Source organism: Symphalangus syndactylus, chromosome 12, assembly GCF_028878055.3.
Source record: "Symphalangus syndactylus isolate Jambi chromosome 12, NHGRI_mSymSyn1-v2.1_pri, whole genome shotgun sequence".
In the NCBI taxonomy this organism is placed as follows: domain Eukaryota; kingdom Metazoa; phylum Chordata; class Mammalia; order Primates; family Hylobatidae; genus Symphalangus; species Symphalangus syndactylus.
In genome coordinates this window covers 30,039,168-30,061,847 of record NC_072441.2, presented here as the reverse complement: position 1 = coordinate 30,061,847, position 22,680 = coordinate 30,039,168, and the positions used below count along the sequence as shown (strand labels likewise).

The 22,680-nt window shown below is 35.4% G+C and overlaps 1 protein-coding gene and 1 long non-coding RNA gene across 3 annotated transcripts; one reads left to right on the top strand and one right to left on the bottom strand.

The window, feature by feature from the left end:
• Positions 1 to 403: 403 nt before the first annotated feature.
• Positions 404 to 21,947, top strand: ASB17 (ankyrin repeat and SOCS box containing 17). Of its 2 annotated transcripts, XM_063624085.1 has the most exons (5): positions 405 to 459; positions 8,968 to 9,250; positions 9,395 to 9,484; positions 19,026 to 19,305; positions 21,662 to 21,947. In XM_063624085.1, the coding sequence occupies exons 2-5, from the start codon at positions 9,084 to 9,086 to the stop codon at positions 21,866 to 21,868; spliced, it is 744 nt and encodes a 247-aa protein (XP_063480155.1). In that variant the 5' UTR covers positions 405 to 459; positions 8,968 to 9,083; the 3' UTR covers positions 21,869 to 21,947. The 2 variants fall into 2 exon arrangements, with proteins under 2 accessions (XP_063480154.1, XP_063480155.1); XM_063624084.1 differs by having other exon boundaries at positions 404 to 459; positions 8,968 to 9,484.
• On the bottom strand, positions 1,442 to 8,844 carry LOC134733663 (uncharacterized). Its single transcript, XR_010117307.1, has 4 exons — positions 8,759 to 8,844; positions 6,884 to 6,936; positions 5,233 to 5,437; positions 1,442 to 1,825 (listed from the first exon to the last, which is right to left on the bottom strand). It is a non-coding gene; the product is annotated as an uncharacterized lncRNA (long non-coding RNA).
• Positions 21,948 to 22,680: the final 733 nt, after the last annotated feature.

Below are 22,680 nucleotides of genomic sequence, written 5' to 3'. Positions count from 1 at the left end.
GAATGAGTAAGACCTACTATTTGATAGTACAATAAAGTGACTCTAGTCAATAATAATTGTATATTTTGAAGTAACTTAAAAATGTAATTGGATTGCTTGTAACTCAAAAGATTAATGCTTGAGGGAATGAATACTCCATGATGTGCTTATTTCACATTGTGCATCATTCTCTATGACGTGCTTAATTCATATTGCATGCCTGTATCAAAATATATTATGTACCCCATAAATTTATACACCTACTATGTATCCACAAATTTTTTTTATTTTTTAAAGTTATATTAAGATGAATTTATTGCTGAAGAAAAGAAAATTTTAAATAAATTTAGTATAGTTAATTTGTACAGTGTTTATAAAGTCTGCAATAGTGTACAATTATGTCCTAGGTCTTCATATTCACTCACAACTCACTGATGGTCCTACCCAAAGCAAATTTCAGTCCTGCAAGCTCCATTGATGGTAAGTGCCTTAACAGGTATAACATTTAAAAAAATCTTTTATAGTTTTTTTGGTTTTTTTTGTTTTTTTTGAGACGGAGTCTCTCTCTGTCGCCCAGGCTGGAGTGCAGTGGAGCAATCTTGGCTCACTGCAAGCTCCGCCTCCCGGGTTCACGCCATTCTCCTGCCTCAGCCTCTCCAGTAGCTGGGACTACAGGCGCCTGCCACTGCGCCCAGCTAATTTTTTGTATTCTTAGTAGAGAGGGGGTTTCACCATGTTAGTCAGGATGGTCTCGATCTCCTGGCCTCGTGATCCACCCGCCTCAGCCTCTCAAAGTGCTGGGATTACAGGCATGAGTCACCGCGCCCAGCCCTTTTATACTGTTTTTACTGTGTCTTTTCAATGTTTAGATACAAAAACATTTACCATTGTGTTATAATTGCCCACACTATTTAGCATGCTGTACAGGTTTGTAGCCTCGGAGCAATAAGCTATACCATATAGCTTAGGTGTATAGTAGGCTAAACCATTGAGGTTTTTGTAAGTACACTGTATGATAGTCATACAAAAATGAAATAGCCTAACAAGGCATTTCTCAGAATCTGTCCCCATTGTTATGTGATGCATGACTGCACATCTATACACACACACAAATATATGTAAACTGATTGTAAAAGCCAATTTACAAAGTTTAAAACCTAAAGCAGAATGATGATGGATGAAAGAATTAAAATTTATATCACAAGCTTCCTTTGACTGAATGGATTCTAAATCTCTATCTATATGATGCAATGCTCAAACTGAAGATTCATATATTAAAATAGAACAGGATGGTAAAATGATTATTCAAGTAGAGGGGTAATTTTAACACTTAAAATTAATTGTGTTACTGGCATAGGAGCATAGAGGCTATAAAAAATGTTCCGAGTTCCAAAGTAATTCTTGACAACTGCCAATATTTTCAAGTTACTCAGTTTTATTGCAAAAATATGTACTTGGGTAATGTTGTCTAAGCTGATTACAGCAATGCCTTCATTGAATTATTAATAAATATCAAACCCTTTTTTTCTAGCAGATGGAAGGGAATCAAATAATAGAAGACACGTTAATTTAAAAGTCTGGAGATTTTTGGCTGGGTGCGATGGCTCACGCTTATAATCCCGGCACTTTAGGGGGCCGAGGTGGGTTGATCGCCTGAGGTCAGGAGTTGGAGACCAATCTGGCCAACGTGGTGCAAAAATTCACTGGGTGTGGTGGCACACACCTGTAGTCTCAGCTACTTGGGAGGCTGAGACAGGAGAATCTCTTGAACCTGGGAGGCGAAGGTTGTAGTGAGCCAAGATCATGCCACTGCCACTCCAGCCTGGGTGACAGGGCAAGACTGTATCTTAAAAGAAAAAAAAATTTGGAGATTTTTATAAAACTCTGGTTAAAACTTTGCTCGTTACACTTTAAGAGTAAATTTTATAGCATGTACATTATATCTCATTTAAAAATTGATTATACTAGTTAGTGTTCATTATTAAAAGGAGCCACATGACAGTGGCTTAAAATATCTGGAAACTAATTCGTGATAATCTGAGTGCAAAATGTTAGGATAAGCTATAGAAATGTATAATTATTTTGTCCCTTAGATCTTTCTGTCTCTCAAATGTCAGCTGTCAATTGACCACTGGTTGAGTGCTAGATTCTAATAATTTTATGCTTGAATTCCCTAAAATACTGATTACTATGTTATGTGCTTCATCTTTGTTGGATATCCAGAAATCAGTTAAGAGGCTCAAAACCACAATGAGCTATCACCTCATACCTGTTATGATGGGCCATTATTTAAAAAACAAAACACACACACACACACAAAACAGAAAACAACAACCATTGCTGAGGATGTAAAGAAACTGGAGCCTTTGTGCACTATTGGTAGAAATGTAAAATTGTGCAGCCATCATAGAAAACAGTAAGGAGGGCTGGGCGCGATGATTGATGAAAGAATTAAAATTTATATCATAAGCTTCTTTGACTGAATAGATTCTAAATCTCTATGATGCAATGCTCAAACTGAAGATTCATATATTAAAATAGAACAGGAAGGTAAAATGATTATTCAAATAGAGGGGTAATTTTAACACTTAAAATCATTGATTGATTTAAAATGATTGATTCAAAAAATTAAAGAGTAGTATCATATGATCCAGCAGTTCCACTTCCAGGTATTTATATAAAAGAATTGAAAAGAGGATCTCAATGAGATATTTCCACTCCCATGTTTGTGGCAGCATTACCTACAATAGTCAAGAGGTAGAAACAACCTAAATATCCACCTACAGATGAATGGATAAAGAAAATGTGCCACATGTATACAAGAGGATATTATTCAGCCTTATAAAAGAAGTAAATCCTGCCATATGATACAACATAAAAGACTCTTGAGGACATTATGCTAAGTGATATAAGCCAGTCAGAGAAGAAGAAATGCTGCATGATTCCACTTATGGGAGGTAGCTAAAGTAGTCAAACTCAACGAAGCAGAAAGTAAAATCATGATTGCCAGGGGCTGTGGGGAGGGAGGAATGGGGAGTTTGTAATAAATGAGCATATAGTTTTTGTTATGCAAAATGAAAAAGTTCTAGATATTTGCTTAAACTTAAAAGTTTGTTAAGAGGGGAGATTTTATGTTATGTGTTTCTTTGACCACAATACAAGATAAGGGGAAAAATGACACCTAAGTGGCAGAGGTGATATTCTCCTGAGGAAGAGAGAAGGTAAGAACTTTACATTCTTACTTGGGTAAAATACCACATGATTTCCACACATAAAGTGAAATCTGGATTTTAATGTACTTCTAATGATATTTTCTACCTTAAATGTGTTTATCTCAAAGAACCTTGCATAGCTCAATAGAAGAGTGACAAACAATAAAAGAATCTGTTAATAGCTTTTAGGTATTCATAATCCTAGGACATCTAGCATCATGGTGAGACTTTTAAGTATAAATTAAGAAGATTAGACCTTTGGTTTTGTTTTTAAAGGGTTAAAATTTCACATATGTTCTTAGGATTTTCTGCAAGTAATCGTATTTCCAATATGCTCAATATGAGTCACCTGTGTGTTTATTTTTAAAATTTAACTGTAATACTAGATATTTTGTGGTTTCTGCCTTTTTTAGCCACAACTGACTAGCCTCAGGGGTAGACATGGTCCCAAGGAAAACTCACATAAAACTTGCACAAGGCTATGTCTTAAAATAGCCTAACTCAAAAATTGAGTTAAAATTAAGTTTAAAGATTGTGTTACAAATTTGAGTAGATATTGTGAGGTGGAGACAAGTCTACCAGTTTTAGCTCTGTGCAAGCCAAAGTTCTAAGGGAACCAAAATTATGAGTCTAAGTATTTCCTGAGGGTTATCTCAATTCATGAATAGAACAATAAAAATCCAGTTTGCCATGTATCTTAAAATATTTTGTAAAGCCGACACTATTCCTCAGGGATCTAGAACTAGAAATACCATTTGACCCAGCCATCCCATTACTGGGTATATACCCAAACGACTATAAATCATGCTGCTAGAAAGACACATGCACACGTATGTTTATTGCGGCACTATTCACAATAGCAAAGAGTTGGAACCAACCCAAATGTCCAACAACGTTAGACTGGATTAAGAAAATGTGGCACATATACACCATGGAATACTATGCAGCCATAAAAAATGATGAGTTCATGTCCTTTGTAAGGACATGGATGAAACTGGAAAACATCATTCTCAGTAAACTATTGCAAGGACAAAAAACCAAACACCGCACATTCTCACTCATAGGTGGGAATTGAACAATGAGAACTCATGGACACAGGAAGGGGAACATCACACTCCGGGGACTGTTGTGGGGTGGGGGAAGTGGGGAGGGACAGCATTAGGAGATATACCTAATGCTAAATGACGAGTTAATGGGTGCAGGAAATCAACACGGCACATGGATACATATGTAACAAACCTGCACATTGTGCACATGTACCCTAAAACCTAAAGTATAATAATAATAAAAAAAAATAAAAAAATAAAATATATTCAAGGCATCGTATAATATGTACATGGGCATGGACATGGACACTCTGCCTTTGGAAATACACACTGATCCTACCCATACTTCAAAAATCAGGAAATTCCTCTTCTCTCAAATATATTTTTGCTATGTATTTTCTTTTAAATACACGAATCAATACTAGAAACGAATGGTATTGAGAATGGCAAAGCCTGGTAAAACGGCTAATACAGGCTGAGTATCCCGATCCAAAATGCTTGGGACCAGAGTGTTCCAGATTTTGAATTTGTTTCAAATTTTGGAATTTTTGCATACATATACATAATGAGATATCTTGGGAATGAGATTCAAGTTTAAACATGAAATTTATTTATGTTCCATATACATTATATATATATATAGCCTAAAGATAAATTTATACAATATTAAAATAATTTTATGCATGAAACGAAGTTTGTGTACATTGAATCATCAGAAAGCAAACATGTCAGGTGTGGAATTTTCCACTTTTGATGTCATATCAGAGCTATAAAAGTTTCAAATCTTGGAGCATTTTAGACTTTGGATTTTCAGATTAGGGATGCTCAATCTGTATAAACTTTATAGAGTAGATAGAATAGAACTTTTACAAGCTTAATTTTATATAATTATGTAACAACTGTACTACTGAATCAATCAAAGTCATTCTTATCTACTGATATTTGTTTTGTAGTTTGCTGAGACTATACAAACATGTCACTCATGTGTGACTTACCTATAAATCCCATTTCTGGAGAAAGTGCTTAGCTGGCCAACTTTGTCCTTGGCATCTCTCCTTAGGTAGGTGACTACCTCAGTTGTCTAGTGCTGTTGTGCTACACCTTTTATACTTTCCCAATTCCTAAACCATTGCACTCAGATTTTCCTGATATGCTTCCCTCTTATTAACAAAATGTAGCTGGGCCGAGCCAGGTCATAGGCTTAGGAATACAATAAAAACAAATTACTTCAAGCATTAGTTAGTAATAATGATTTCAAGTATAACACCTAGGTCTGAAATGCCCTAACCTAAAAGAATAGAGTAGAAATTTCAGGCAGCATTTGGGACCTATATAGCTTTTGGCCTACTTACAACACATAAACGCCAACATTCAATCTATGTTTAGGTTATGCAATCTTAAGTACTGAAAAGACCAAGTAAGATATTTAGTTGAAACTCATTATTTCTCAATTATTAGCATATTATGTATGAAACATGTATGTAACATTTTTATTTCTTTAAGTCAGGACATTTATTAAAGCATGGAATATATTTCAGTGCTATTAGACTTCTAATTATTTTACTGAGAGCTTTCTACAAATATGAAATGTACAAGATATACTCTAGCACAGATGTTATAGCTATACCAAAGTTTGAAGGAGCTGAACGCAAAGAACATGAACTGTGGATTCGGCTTTGGTTCAAATCACTGCCACTCACTAGCTGTATGACCTTGGGCAAGTGGCTTAACCAATCTAAACCTTAGATTCCTCAACCATAAAATGGGTAAAATTAAAAAAAAAATTATGATGGTTAAAAGAGAAAAAAAGCATATAAAGCACCCACCTAGTACAATGTAAGTACTGAAGAACTCAATACATGTTAGCTAGTGTTAATTAGTAGGTTGTCTACTATATATATTTTTGATGTTTACATTAGCAGTGAAAATAACTTTAAAAATATATATATTTTTAAAACAGAGTCTCACTCACTCTGTCACCCGGGCTGGAGTGCAATGGCACGATCTTGGCTCACTGCAACCTCTGCATCCCAGGTTCAAGCAATTCTCCTGCCTCAGCCTCCCAAGTAGCTGGGATTACAGGCACACAGCACCACACCCAGCTAATTCTTTCGTATTTTTAATAGAGACAGGGTTTCATCATGTTGGCCAGGCTGTTCTCGAACTCCTGACCTCAAGTTCAAGGCCCGTCTTGGCCTCCCAAAATGCTAGGATTACAGGCGTGAGCCACTGTGCCCGGCCAACGTTTTAAAAATTTTAAAGAACTAATGCAGCAACAGCTTTGACTTACTATGTTGTAGTTATTATTTTCAAAGTGAGCATGACTTGTTTCTCATAATCAAAAAATACACACTAATATTCAAATTATCAAGAAAGTACAAAGAAAAATGAGAAAAAAATCACTCAATTTTTCATATCCACAGATTTACATTAGTATTACTTTAATGTATATTCTAAACATAAGCAGGATTAACCTACTGTCTTCTGCTTTTTGACATATAATTGTAGAGCTCTTGTTTCATGACCGTATTTCATAAACTAGCCACAGAAATGGAAAGGTAGCTCACTTTGGAGAACCAGGGGAGAGTAGAGAGAATGCCTCTAGCCCTATTCTCTTTGGGTTCAAATTCCAGGTTTATCACTTACTAGACAAATGATCTCGGGCAAGACACTTAAGCTCTACATCTCAGCTTCCTTACCTGTGAAGTAAGAATTAAAGGAGTTAATATATAAAGCACTTAAAAGAGTACCTGATATGTAACAAGTAGGACATAGTTAGCATGTATGACCAAATATGGTCATACAAAGGTAATAATACTACATTGTTATAGAAATAAAAAGTAACTTATAGAGCAAGTTATGTGTAATGTTATCCTATTCATATAAGAATGACAAATTTTCTTCAGATTAGGTGTCTGTATTCTTTTAAAAAAAGAAAATTTTATACACACATAAGCAAAAACATTTGAAAGGCTATACATAAAACTGCTAGCATGATTATCTCAGGGAGGAATTGTTGCTGGCTCTATAATGTTTCAATTTTTTATAAGTTTTATGTATTGTATTAAGAAATCAGTAAAACAGTTTAATTTAAAAAATATTTTTTGAGGCAAAAAAAAAAACAGAAAAAATGAAAGAAAACGACAAAACTTGGTTTTCAGAACGATGACAATATGTAGTTAGTTTAATTAGGTTGTCCAGCTGGGAACAGACAGTTTAGAGGTTACAAAATAAAATGCAATATTAGTAGATGTATATTATAGTAAATCTAAAGTAATAATTTTTTCTTACTAAAGAGACATCATTCACATGATTTAAATAAAAATATGCCAAAGGAAAAAGAATATATTTAATTACCTTTTAAAATGCTAATACATACACCCAAGGTTGTTAAGACTGATCACTCTGTGAATGGTACAAAAAGGTGGCTGAAACATTAACTACAGAATAATGATAAAAACAACCATAACATCTTTCCCCTCTATTGTAGTGGGGCAAGGACACCATATCAAGCTTGAAGTACCTTTAATGCCCAAATTGTACACATTCTGCCTGGTTTATAGAGGAATAATTTCTGTAAAATTTAAAATTCTAAAAAAAGGTCGGACACGGTGGCTCACGCCTGAAATCTCAACACTTTGGGAGGCCAAGGCAGGAGGATCACGAGGTCAGGAGTTCGAGGCCAGCCTGGCCAACATGGTGAAACCCCGTCTCTACTAAAATACAAAAATTATCCAGGCGTGGTGGTGCGCACCTGTAATCCCAGCTACTCAGGAGGCTGAGGCAGGAGAATTGCTTGAACCTGGGAGGCGGAGGTTGTAGTAAGCTGAGATCGTACCATTGCACTCCAGCCGAGGCAAGAGTGAGACACTGTCTCAACAACAAAAATGTAAAACAAAGTCTTTAAATTTTGGTTAATATTGTATGACATTCTTTCTCTTTGGGAATGAATATATTGGCAAGTTACTTAACCTATGTAAGCCTCAGTCAGGCACAGTGCCTCAAGCCTGTAATCCTAGCACTTTGGGAGGCTGAGGCAGGGAGATCACTTGAGCTCGGGAGTTCAAGACCAGCCTGGCCAACATGGCATAACTCTGTTTCTACAAAAAATACAAAAATTAGCTGGGCATGGCGGTGCATGCCTGTAGTCCCAGTTGTTTGGGAAGCTGAGGTGAGAGAAAGCTTGAGCCCAGGAGGTCAAGGCCGCAGTGAGCCATGATCATACCACTGCACTCCAGCCTGGGTGACAGGGTGAGACCCTGTCTCAAAAAACAAAAAAACAACAAAAAACTATCTGTGTAAGCCTCAATTTCCTCAACTATAAGATAGGGGGAATAATCGATGAGGATTAAATGAGAGCATACAGTATTCATGCAGAACATGAGAACAACACTTGAATCCATTCACTCTAGCAATCATTGTCTGCTTACATAATAGCCTACAAAGGATAATCAATCTGTTTATTACTATTATTTAGTCTACTGAAGAAACATGCAGAACTTGAGAAACCAGGCAGACTACCTTGAACTGAATTCTTAGAAAATTAAATATATTGTATCTTAGCTTTCACGCATGCCATTTCTGTCCAATATGTCTCTTTCAAATGTCACCAGTTACATACAATATCCCCTCTGGCCTATGCTGGTGACCTCTACCTATTGTGGAGGAATCTCCACCTATTGTGATGTCATCCAGTACTTTATGGTAATATTTATTTTTTCTGGTTACAGCTTAAAGGGCACTTCTGTTTGTGGAGTAAAGCCTGCCACATTGTCAAAATATGTAACTGGAGGATTACAGTATGCTTACCTCTGATTTTATTTCTACACTGCTGCTATAACTAACAATGAGTAAATCTACTAAATTATGTCGTAAGACTTCTTGTCCAAGAAGCAATATATTCTGCAATCTCCTTGACAAAATTGTTAAAAGACCCTCCCTACAATTTCTGGGTCAGTGGGGATATCACTGTTATGAACCAAGGATTTACAGATCACTGGCAAAAATTCTGAGGTATGTGGACTTGGATGGTTTTGACGCACTACTCACAGATTACATTGTATTTGTGGAAAAATCAGGATACCGTTTTGAAGTAAGTTTTAACCTCGACTTTACTGAAATATGTGTGAATACAATTCTGTACTGGGTTTTTGCCAGAAAAGGTAATCCTGACTTTGTGGAATTGCTTCTCAAGAAGACAAAAGACTATGTTCAAGACAGAAGTTGTAACCTGGCGCTGATATGGAGGTAATAATTTCGTATGTTTTCACTATAGAACAAGAAAATTTATCTTTAGGAGAGTAGACTGCTTCTTTTTTCTAAAATTAACATGTATAGTGGCTATACATGAAGTAAGGAATTCTCACCTAATTGCTTGACCAGTTGTTCACTCCTTCACTCTTTTATTATGTATTCCATTTTTATTTATATGTAAATTATTATGTACCAATAAATCATTAGTGATTCCGCTCTACACAGCTTACATGTTAGTGCTAAACAACATGTTTCTCTAACTAAACGAGGACACTATGTTGTGTAATACTATGATATCCTATTTCTGAGAATCCTGAGGTTTTATACTTATATATGTTTATAAGCTGACTTTCAAAGTATAATTGGGAATATGCACACATCTTCACATAGCAATACTTATTAAACACAATAGCTCCCTATTTGTGTGTTAAACACTGATAATTTGGACTCCAAATTCTCCAAATTTGAGCACAATGAAGGTCAAGTACCTGATGCTATCGATAATAGAACCAAATTTTTATAGTGTTCACATGTCAATCTACCTAATGCATACTACTGAGGATCTTATGAAAAAATCTCCAATATATCCTCTTTGTAGAGCCCGTAATACAGATTTTAAAGTTACCTAGTTTGCACTAACTTTAATTTATTCTTTGGTTTTAGATATTTGTCTGAATAAAACATTCATGTGTTCATTCAGCAAAATATTAATCACATTGCTATGTATGCAACTCTGTACTAGGTGCAATATAAATGCATGTATGCAATGAAAAACAAAATGGACAAGATCAGTTAAAGACTAAACCAATTTAGTTTCTGCCTAAAGCAGAGTTTTTTCTTGATTGTGCATCCTATGGTACTGGAGATCCACTGGATTTCATTACTTAATGATTACTAAAGTACATGAACTGATAGCTGTAGTTTGGAAACAACAGTAAACAAAACTACCAAATAGTACTTCGTGTTTTAAGTAACCATTATATTTGTAACTACAGCAGAGATCAGCAAATCTTCCAAAGCTGACTGTCACTAGCTGGGCTAAGTAGTGCCTGTCTATAGCCCTGGAAGGTCCATGGGAAAGAAAAGTTGAGTCAAACAGAGGGAGAGAGAATAAATTTTTAAAATTTAAAAATGGAAGCAGAGAGGAGAAAGCTGGAAGGAAAATGAAACAGAGAAACACAGTGGAACGTGATAGAGTGCCATTAACAACTGTCTTAAGACAGGTTTAAAATTAATAAATTTCAACTTAGATGCATCCACAAGGTAAAACCCATTACAGGCCAGTTCTACTGATCGCAACATCATTTGGACCTCTCAGAATCATAGAATTTTAAATTTGTATGGAGCCTAAGAACTCATTAGCAGACCTTTACCCTGGTCAGCAACTGGTTGATGCTCACTGGTCTCTTCTTAAACAATTCTAGTAGTAGTGAGTTAACTATTGCCTTAGGTAAACCGTTCCTTTGCCTTGGGGTCCTTGTTTTTCCTAGTGTTTTATATATATATATATATTTATATTTATATATATTTATATATAGTTATACATACATGTTATATATAGTTATATATGTTTTGTATATATAACTAAATATAAATATAACTAGTTATATAAATATATAAATATAACTAGTCATATAATAGTTATATAACTAAATATAACTAGTTATATATAACTAAATATTTGAATATATATAATATATAAACATATAGTCACATCACTTTAAATATGATGTATATGCCAATGACTCTCAAATCTTTATCCCTAGTGTTGACTTTGCCTCTGAGCTCTGAACTCCTTCTATATTTAGTTAATTGACATTGCCACATGGCATCTCAAACTGAACAGAAACAAAGCAGAATACTGATCTAACTCAACCCCCTCTCTGCCAACCTTCTCCTTCCCCAGAATTCTCCCCAACCCCCGATTAACAGCACCTGTTTCTCTACCATGTGGCTCAAGGCAGAAATGTAGGATTTATTCTTGATTCTTTCCTTTGCTTCAACACATCAGTAAGTCCTGTTATCTCCAAAACATATCCCAATCATTTCTATTTCTTTTCATCTCCTTTCATCTCTTCCGTTTCAAATCTAGGTGAACTCACCACCACCTCTTGCATAGAAAACTGCAATAGACTCAAAGAGTCATCCAGCTTCCACTCTTCCCTCTCAACTCCTATAATCTGTTAATGACTCAGAAGCCTGAGTGACCTTTTAAAAATACAAAATGGCTCATATCAACCATAGTTAAAATCCTCCAGTTTTTCCACTACAGTGATTTTATACAAGGGGTATAAATTTCAAAAAAAAATACTCCTTTTTTAAAAACCCTATGTGAAGCCAGGCGCGGTGGCTCACGCCTGTAATCCCAGCACTTTGGAAGGCTGAGGCAGGCGGATCACGAGGTCAGGAGATCAAGACCACGGTGAAACCCCGTCTCTACTAAAAATACAAAAAAAAAAAAAAAAAATAGCTGGGTGCAGTGGCAGCCGCCTGTAGTCCCAGCTACTCAGGAGGCTGAGGCAGGAGAATGGCGTGAACCCAGAAGGCAGAGCTTGCAGTGAGCTGAGATGGCGCCACTGCACTCCAGCCTGGGCGACAGAGCAAGACTCCGTCTCAAAAAAATAAATAAATAAAATAAAAAATAAATAAACAAAAATAAAAACTCTACATGAAAGGTCCCTCTGTATTTCTCCCAGACCCAATCTTGTATTACCCTCCCTTTTGAACACTATAGTCCAGCCACAAAGACCTCTCTGTTTCTTGAACATCTTCAAGTTCATTCCTGCCATAAGGCCTCATAATACTGTTCCCTCTGCCTGAAAATCTATTCACTTGGACCTTCCTCCTCATCAGCTAGGTCACAGTATAAATACCATCTTCTCAAAGAGGCCTTTTCTACTCACACAATCTAAAGAAGCCACTCAATCATTACAGTATTGTACTTTAATTCTCTGCACCTGCTGATCACTGACCTGTTTATTTACTGTTGTTCCTTTTTCATTGGTTTGCTCACTATCTATCCTCACAGAGAGAGTGTGTAGAACTATGACAGATACATAGCAGCTGCTCAGTCAAGATTTTGTTGAATGAGTAAGTGAATTTTGAAGTAGCTTTATTTGATTCTTCTTTCCTGTACTGCACTGAAGTCTTGCATTTCTCCATCCCTGCCCAAGTAGCTATAAAGATCAGTCTGCTCTCTTTTCTACAAGAAAACTTCTCAAATATTTTAACACATCTATTATGTCCTCATAATGAATACCCCAAGTTTCCTATATTATCTATTGTTCTTTACTTCGACAACATCATTCTTTGGTCATCCTCCCTTGTTTACACTCTAATTTGATAATTTCCCTATTATATCTCCCTGGAGGAGAGGAGATAGAATTAATGAGAGGAAGAAACTTAAGTTTGTTCATTTTCACCACAAACCTGCAAAAAACATCTAAATGCCACAGTGTGACAGATTGTAGGTGGCTAAAGGGAGAAGATGTCATTCCATTCAAATAACAATAAAAAATATTAAGTATTTTCTAAGTGCCAGACGCTATTTATTTATTGGGGATACAAAAACAAAGCAGACATATTTCCGGATTTTATAGAGCTCATATACTAGTAAGTGAGGCATAAATGTAAACAGCAATTATAGCCACACTCTATGTACAAAAATAGAAGCATGTACAGGTACAGAGAGCAGAGAAGGAAATTGTTAACACCATTAGGGAGGAGTAGGTATCTGAGAAGGCTCAACAGAATAGGTGATGTCTTAAACTGATTTTTAAAAGATAACAAAGAGTTTCTTCTTTCTTTCCCTTGAAGACATGTAATCTAGATAGAAGGAGGATGACTGAAACTAAGGGAGATACAAACAACATTATTGCATCCAATGACTACAAGCAGTTTAGTAATAGCTAGAGAGTGAGATAGGAATCATGTAGTAAGAGAAATGAAGACTGGAATTGAAAGAATGAAGGACTTTGTAGGCCAGAGTGAGGAACATGAAATTTACACCACGGGTAATGCCTGGCCAGTGAAGGTCAACTTGTAGAATTAAAAAGATTCATCAGCCCCATTTGAAGATTGGATTTTGGGAAAACAGGCTGCAGCTAGGGCAGGGAAACCAGTTAGTAGACTACTCAAGCACTGCAAGTACAATGTTCTATGTGGGAAGAGTTGGGGGGAAAGTGATCTAATTTTTTTAAAGGGGGGTGGTTAAAGATCCCTGAGGCTGAATTTGCATAGCATGCACAGTATATGTACTTAGTTTACGTGTGTATTTATAATAGTTTTGAAGGGAGAACTAATTCTGATCTACCAACATGCCTCCCAACCTCTGGTCGCCCTTTGATACTACAGCTGTCCAGGTAAATTATGAGAACTTAAACTAAAACGGTAGCAGTGGGAGAAAGGAGAGAGACTTTTAGACAGAATTACAAGACATGGTAAGTGATCAGAATTGGAGGATCTAAGAGAAGAAAGAGTTAATCTTCAGATTTCTAAATTTTGAGAGTGGTTGAAAGTTGTTATTAGTTTCCTGTTGCTGCTGCAACAAATTGCCACAAACTTGGTGGCTTAAAACAACACAAATTTATAGTTTAGTTCTTACAGTTCTGGAGTTCAAAAGTCCAAAATAACTCTTATAGAGCTAAATCAAATTGTTAGTAGGTCCAGTCCCACACAGAGGCTCTAGGGAAGAATCTGTTTTCTTGCCTTTGCCAGCTTTCAGAGGCCATCTACATTCCTTGGCTGATAGCCTCTTCATCTTCAAAGCTAGCACTGTAATATCATCATATCTTATTCATTGACTCTGCTTCCAACATTCTCTGCACTTATAAGGACTCTTGGAATTACACTGGGCACACCTAGTTAATTTCCCACCTCAAGATCTTAATCATATCCGCAAAATCCTATTTGCCATACTGAGGGGCCATTATTCAGCCCACCAAAATGGTCATACCACAAACTTATCAAGATAAAATATTTTTAAAAACCTATAAAATCAGTTTTGGACATATGAGTTTGCACTGCCTAATGGATATCGAGGTAGAAATGTGCAGTATGTGGCTAGATAAACAGTGCCGTCCTTAATGTTTCCCTTACAGCTCACATCTATGTTGGGATATCTATTGGTTCTACCTGCAAATAATATACAGCATCTGGCTGTCTCCACTACTATGTTCCAAGCTAAGTGATTTCCTTCCTTCTATAACAAATTCTCAACAAAGGGCAGATCACATTACTCTTCTACTCAAAACCTCCAATGGCTTGTCCTTTTGGTTTAGAGTAAAAGGTGAAGTTCTTACAGTGATCCATAAGGCTCTAAATAATGTGGCATCCCATTACCTCTGTCTTCTTTCAGCCACACTGGTTCCCTTATTCTTCCTTCATCACTCCAGGCACAGTCTCCCACCATAGGGCCCTGAAATATCCAAATGGTTAACTTCCGCACCTCCTTCTGGTCTTTGTTCAAATGTCAGCTTTCAGTAATGTACTCTTCCATCATCTCATTTAATATTTAAAAATGCCCTGACCGTACCAGCCCACAGCATATCCATACTTCTTATTCTGCTCTACTTATTCTTTTTTCCAAGCACTCATCACCTTCTAACATAAAATTTGCTTGCTTACTATGTTCATCCTATATTGTTGTTAATCATTCACTATAATATAAGCAAGATAGTAGGGATCTTTATTTTGTTTCCTGATATATCCCAAACACCTAAAACAGTTCCTGGCATATAGTATGCATTCAATATTTGTTGAAATAAATAAATGGAAAGGAATTGAAGTTATGGTCATAAATGAAATTGCCTGGGAATAGTCAAATAAAATTGGTCTAAAGGCCATGCATACTTACTTAGATGTTGAGGGCAGAGGAAGAGGAGCCAGTGAAAGACAGTTGAGGAGAAATAGCCAAAGAGATAAATGGGTAACTTGGAGACACTAGCCCAACTGAGTAATAGGAAAACATAGTTTTAAGAAAGTCAACTGTGTGAAATATCACACATGTAAAATTATTCTGGAGAAGCATCTATCAAAATTTTCAGCTAGAAATTGAAGGAGAATGAGAAGGGAAAAAAATTAGAAATAATTATAGCTAAAAAACTGAATCATCCTCTGCATGTCTATATGGAAATATTATGCCCCATTTCATAAGCATTATGACAGGTTTTCAGATACCAAGAGTTCAGTTCATTAACCTCACATTTAAAAACTAATTCTTGCTTTGCTTGCTGCACTTCATCCATATAAGTACTGCTATAATTAACTGTCAGTAAAGATTAAGCAAATTCCGGTTTACAGTAACATACTCTTTAAACATGAGGATTAATTATATGTCATTTGGGTACAGATTAGACTTTTAAATCTCATTTTAAACCTATTTGAGTTTTAGTCATGTTTTCAATATTTTTCAGTATTCATTCAGTATCTTCTAAAGGTAATGTCAATCTTAATATCTTAGAATCAACTAATATCTCTAAACCTTAATAATGACCACTTATGGTATATTTTGCCCCCCTGAGTCTCCAGAATTCCCTACTTATAAGGTTCTCAAGTCAAATATTTTCTTAAGAACAAGCAAGATGAATACATTAAGTTGCCTTTGAAAAGTTTAAGTGATTACGCATCAACAAAAATCTTGTTAGGCCTGAAAGCTACAGGATAAATTCAAGGAATTTTTTACTATCACATAAATATAGTCAAAATTTTCAGTAAAAAAAAGTTCAATTAACAAATATTTGAGTGCGTAATATGGGCCAAACATTGTTCTAGGCACTTAAATATGTAGTAGTGAACTAAGATGAAATTACTGTCTTTTAGGAGCTTCTACTTTTGTAGATTGTTTTGCTTATCCATTTATTTTGAAGAAGAGAAAATGAAAGTTTAGAGGTGTTAAATAAGTTTTCCAAAAGATACAAATTTAATGTAGGTAGGTACAAAGTGCCCTGAGGAGTATGAGATATATCAGAGTAATCAAAGAAGACTTCACAAAACAGTTTATTAGACAAGGTCTCATAAAGATGAGTTAGACTTATTGCAGAATTGAAAAAAAAAAAAGGCGGGGGAGAAGAACACATACAAAGTAAAGAAATGTGAAAGACCTGGATGCAGTGGCGCTTTGGGAAACTGCATACCAATGATAGGTAATGTAGAAAGATGAGTAGTTTAGAAGTTCTCCATGCGTTGGAAGTATTTGTAAAAAAGATAAGATGCCCAGGACATTATTGGTCTGGAGATGATTCCACGAGAGAGACAGGAAATAATACATATACATATTCATATGTATACACATACATATATATCCTTTCTTTCTATATGTGTATGTGTGTATATATATACGTATATATATACGTATATGTATGTATAGTGCCAGTGACAGAGTTATGACAAAAACCTACATCTTGATTTCTAAAATGCTACTTTGCACTACAATTCACTATTTTTTAAATTACAAAATCCTGGCATTTCAGAGTTTGGTGAAGTTTTGCAGATAAACTAGTTGGTCCAGTGACTTTCCAACTATACTTTTTGGAGACCTGAACAAGGATCCAGTAGGGGGTAAGGGCTCTAGGACTTCAACCAGAAAAACTCTTTTTTCTTAGTTTTGTCAGATTCTTCAAAAACAGTTTGAAAAAAGCTCATCTATCACAAAACATTTATCTTCCATAGCTAGTTCTGCTATAGCAATCCTCCAATGCTGGTTTATGCTTATGCCTAAAACATTCTCTCGAACCTTCTTATTGGAAAACATCTACTAATCTTTCAAATTTTAGTTTCTGGATAACCTATAGGAAATGACTATTTCAGATAGAGTTAAGTACCCCTCCTCAGTGCTTCTATAGTACCCTGAGCATGCTTCTATCATTGCGATTATCACCTTGTATTGTATTTATACAATTTCTTGTGTTTTCCTTACTAGATTATAATAGTCAAGAACTATATCTTTCATCTCTGTGTATCTACTCCTCAGTATACTCTAGGCAAGCAAGCGTTAAATAAATTAGGTAATGAAGGAATGAGCAGATGAGTACATAAATGCTTGTGGAAACCGATGTAAAGAGGCCAACTTGCCCAAGATCACACAGCCAATTCAAAGAGCTGAAACTTAGAACCTACAACACTTGTCTCTATCGTTTATACCATTATACCATGCTGCCTCCCATTTTACCTAAGTACTATATATGCAGTCTTAAAGTTCCCCTTTTTGCATAAGACTTTCCTTGCTCTGAGTAGTTGCCTAAAACCAGTATTTATGCTTTGTGTGTTGTCCTGCAGTATTTTATTAGGCCAGTCAAGAGAATTCCACAGACAAAAATCATTAATAAAATTTCTCTTTCATTAGCCTAAAAACCATATTACTTGGCAAATTATGGCTTGCTAATATAAAATCCCCTGTGGTCAAGGACACCACAACAATATTTACTCTGACCAAAATAACAGCATAAAAGTCTATTAAATGAAACAACTGCAAGAAGTATATACCATTTAAAAAAATAAAGTTTTCATTTCTGTCATAAGGGAAGATAAATTTTTAAGTCTAGCCATCATGTGACACTCTAGGGAAAACAAGATTTCCCTAGATTTCAAAATTTCACTCAAGAAGAAAAATTCTGCCCTTGAGGGACCTGATACAGTTCTCACTATAATTTACATTTCCTAAGCCCAACCAACTCTAATTTTATTAAAGTTAAAAACATAGAATTAAGATAGTTGTATTTATTCCTTTCCTAATCTCCAAACTCAATTCAAGCTCATGTCTGGTACATGATCAAGAAGAACAAAAACAAAAAGATATGCAAATGATCACATAATTCTTTCTATTAATAAAGTTAAATCAAAAAGTTCTGTCCTCGTTTTCCATTTTATTTTTTCCAGAGCTACATCAGTTTTGTAATACTGTCCTAAGCAGTATAGATTTCTCAACTAGAATTGCTATGACTAAAAGTAAACACTTTACATATATTATAAATTGGTTTTGTTTATTTTTACAACGTAAATGGGGTTTAAGTGTTTGGTAGGAGTTTTCTTTTAACCTTCAGTTTAGTCTAGATTCATAGAGTGGAAAACTCCTTTTAAGAAATATATAGGCTGGGTGCAGTGGCTCATGCCTGTAATCCCAGCACTCTGAGAGGCTGAGGCAGGTGGATCACCTGAGGTTGGGAGTTTGAGACCAGACTGACCAACATGGAGAAACCCCTTCTCTACTAAAAATACAAAATTAGCCAGGTGTGGTGGCACATGCCTGTAATCCCAGCTACTCGGGAGGCTGAAGCAGGAGAATCACTTGAACCCAGGAGGCAGAGGTCACGGTGAGCGGAGATCATGCCATTGCACTCCAGCCTGAGCAACAAGAGGGAAACTCCATCTCAAAAAAAAAAAAAAAAAGAAAGAAAAAGAAAAAGAAACATATAAAGATAAAGTTACATTTAAGACATTTAACATTTAAACTATCATTTTCCCATTACTAGCAAGATAGAGTGTTTGTCACATTTCTTAATTCTATATCCAATGAGTTTTTGTTTTGTTTAATTCACAGAACTTTCACACCAGTATACTGTCCAAGCCCATTAAGTGGCATCACACCTCTCTTTTATGTAGCTCAGACAAGACAGTCTAATATCTTCAAAATACTACTGCAATATGGAATCTTAGAAAGAGAAAAAAAACCTATCAACATTGTCTTAACAATAATACTCTACCCTTCGAGAATAAGAGTAATGGTTGATCGTGAATTGGCTGACATCCATGAAGATGCCAAAACATGTTTGGTACTATGTTCCAGAGTGCTTTCTGTCATTTCAGTCAAGGAAATAAAGGTAAGAAAACTACTTTTAAAAAAAATGGGCTCAAATATTAGTGAATCTTAAGATTCAACTGTAAAGGAAAGAATACAGTTAATTTTTAATTTATAGAATATATCCAGTGACAGATCATTGAGTATATGCCTATTAATAAAAATAATAGGGAAAATCTCAAACAGTCTTTTACTTCTTATGTTTTCAGAAATATGAAAGAATTTTAATTTATATGTATAGTTCATTTTAGTATTAAGTAGGTATATATTATATCCTAATTATATTTTTAAAACTATTTAAGATGTCTCTGTCCTTTAAAAAAAAATCAAAAAATTTAACAGACTTCCTTTCCAACAGAATATTTCAAAATGAGGTTTACATTTCTCCCCACAAATACAATCATATGTCAAAAAACAGATTTTTTCCATTCAAGTTCTCAAAGCAAAGTCAAGCATTATAAAAATATAAATAAAGGCTTAAAATATTTGTTCAAGTGAAAATATCTATCCCTCAGAAATGTGGAGACCTTCTTAATAAAGTTTCTGGAATAAATCAAATTTAGAGAAAACAATTAACAGCATATAGGGTACCCTGTCAAAATGAACTGCAAGTGTCAGCATCAAATTGAATCATGCCCATTAGTAGCAAGAAATAAGTCCGTTTAATAGAAAGCTACCTCTATAAATTTAAACCAATCAAATTAACAAGGAATCCAGTAGTTCCCCCAATCTTTAAGGGTGTGACTTCAGAAATAAACTCACAAGAGATACAACTCTACTGTTTTTTTTTTCTTTAATGCCTCAGCAGTGAATATGAATGCCTGAGCCAACTGTAAGCAAAGCAAATTTATCAAATTATTTTGGCAGCCCATTTTTAAAACAAAAATTTTTTTTTGCATTTTCAGAAACTTGCTTGTCCCTGGTCCAGTATTAATTCTGCATAATTGTTACAGAACATATCAATTCTCAACCAGTTCCATGAATGCTATTCCTGAGATACAACACTAGTTGAAAAACACTAGGACAGGCCGGGCGTAGTGGCTCACGCCTGTAATCCCAGCACTTTGGGAGGCTGAGGTGGGCGGATCACCAGGTCAGGAGATCGAGACCATCCTGGCTAACACGGTGAAACCCCATCTCTACTAAAAATACAAAAAATTAGCTGGGTGTGGTGGCGGGCGCCTGTAGTCCCAGCTACTGGGGAGGCTGAGGCAGGAGAATGGCGTGAACCCGGGAGGCAGAGCTTGCAGTGAGCGGAGATCGCACCACTGTACTCTGGCCTAGGCGACAGAGCGAGACTCCGTCTCAAAAAAAAAAAAAAAATTAAAGCACTGGGAGTGAGTTGACCAAAATCATCTGCCTAAGTGGTGAAAAATTTATAGCTGGGTTCCAATCAATTGCAGTTTAATAAAGTAAAATAGCATTGAGCAAGAAGATAAAGAATAGCATTAAAACTGCTTAAAGAACACTTTAAATACCTCTGTTCTGCATTTCCACACTTCCCAGTAGTTTTCCCTATCACAGCACATATTTTATTGTAAATATATGTTTAGATATTTCTACCTCTGCACCATGAGTCTCGTAGGCACAGAGGCTGTGTCTATTTTACCTACCCTAGCAAATTATCCCAAGCACCTGTCACAATGCTAAGCATATATTCTTTAATAGTTAAATAATTGAATAATGAATGCATCATAGATGTAATAGATAAACAATAGTATCATGTAGCCTGTGGAGTATATGTTCTAGTGGAGAATATTTCTGTAATACAGCAATGTTTTTTCCTCCTAAGTCAATCTATTAACATTTGACCCGTAAGATTAAATATTTTAAAAGATGCCTTTCTAAACCTTTAAAAGACATCTTTTCATTTGGACAGGCCTCCTGTCAGGCCTTCTTGTGTATGAAGCTTTACTCTACAATGGTTGATATCACCTGGGAAACTTTTAGGACTTACCTTGTCTGTGTCCAACCCCAGACCAGTTGAATCAGAATTTGTGGAGTAGGGCCTGAGCACTGATATTTTTTACAGTCTCCCAGATAATTCTATATAGCTAAGTTGACTGTAACTACTCTTCAGGAAGAAGTAGATAAAATAAAAGTACAATCCAACTAAAATTAAAAACTTGTTCAGATTCATAGTTGTAAAAAAATGTTGCCTTGTGTCCTTAGACATACAGATTATTTGAAGTTTATCCTTGTGAAAAAAAATGGGAATAAAATACTTGCCTCAAGTAAAAATGCTTTGGAAAAAAGTTATAAAGGTTTTATAGATTTATGGTCTATTTTCTAAATTTAAATTAAAAATAAGTTTTAATAATTTGGACTAATCCAAATTACAAAACATTACAAAAGTAAAATATTTTGCTTTTCTTCAGACACACCTGAGTTTAGGAAGACGTCCAATTATTTCAAATTGGTTTGATTACATTCCTTCAACAAGATATAAAGATCCATGTGAACTATTACATCTTTGCAGACTAACCATCAGGAATCAACTATTAACCAACAATATGCTCCCAGATGGAATATTTTCACTTCTAATTCCTGCTCGTCTACAAAACTATCTGAATTTAGAAATCTAACATATGTCAATGTCCTAAGTTCCTTAACAATGCTTACCAATGTATGGCTTAGAAGTTAATAAAAATTAACTTCATCTAAGTTTTTACTGCATTAAACATTCATTTAGAAAATATATTTTCAAACAACATCTTAATTGGATCACTTTTTAATCAATATGTGACTCTGCCGATTACCTTCTATACAATGGAATAAATTATATGCATTTTACACAAAGAGAAATGAACTATTTTCATCCAAATTACATCAAAATGAAAATATCAGTTCAATATATATGTTCTTTCATCACGAAGAAACTTACCTAAAAAAATAGAGTTTTCTCAGACAATTTTTTGGCTATTTTCTAAGTACTAGACTTTTTTCTCTACAACTATATGCAAACATGAGACTTGGAAGACAGTTCTCTATGGATCTCTCTCGTGTTTTTCCTGTCAGGAGCAGAGGCACTAATTTCCATTGATTATGGGCTAGCTTTTCAAGAATGTTTGTATAGTGAGCAGTTTGGGAGATAGAGATAGTGTCTTCCTTTGGAGCAGAGAGCAGGTTTGTTTATTGTCTAGTAACGTCTTTCTCAGGCAAAGGTTGAGCAAGTTTGCCTGAAACTCATTATAAAAGATTGGAATTTCCCAAGCTCAGAGCTCCTCAGCTGTGACACAAATCTACTGTGTCCACATCTACTTGGACCACTCCGTATCTTGGAGGGTGGATCTAAGTGGAATCGACACAAGCATGAATCTTATGCTACTTGCTAATGCCATTAGTAATAAAGTCCTTTGTTTCTAACCCAGGAGTCTCTTGTCTTCTGATAGTAAGC

Excerpts from the sequence above, each read along its gene's own strand:
- ASB17 (XM_063624084.1), top strand. The coding sequence starts at position 9,084 with ATGAGTAAATCTACTAAATTATGTCGTAAGACTTCTTGTCCAAGAAGC. Across the intron at positions 9,485-19,025 it reads AACCTGGCGCTGATATGGAG|AACTTTCACACCAGTATACT; the intron begins GTAATAATTTCG and ends TTTAATTCACAG. Across the intron at positions 19,306-21,661 it reads TTTCAGTCAAGGAAATAAAG|ACACACCTGAGTTTAGGAAG; the intron begins GTAAGAAAACTA and ends GCTTTTCTTCAG.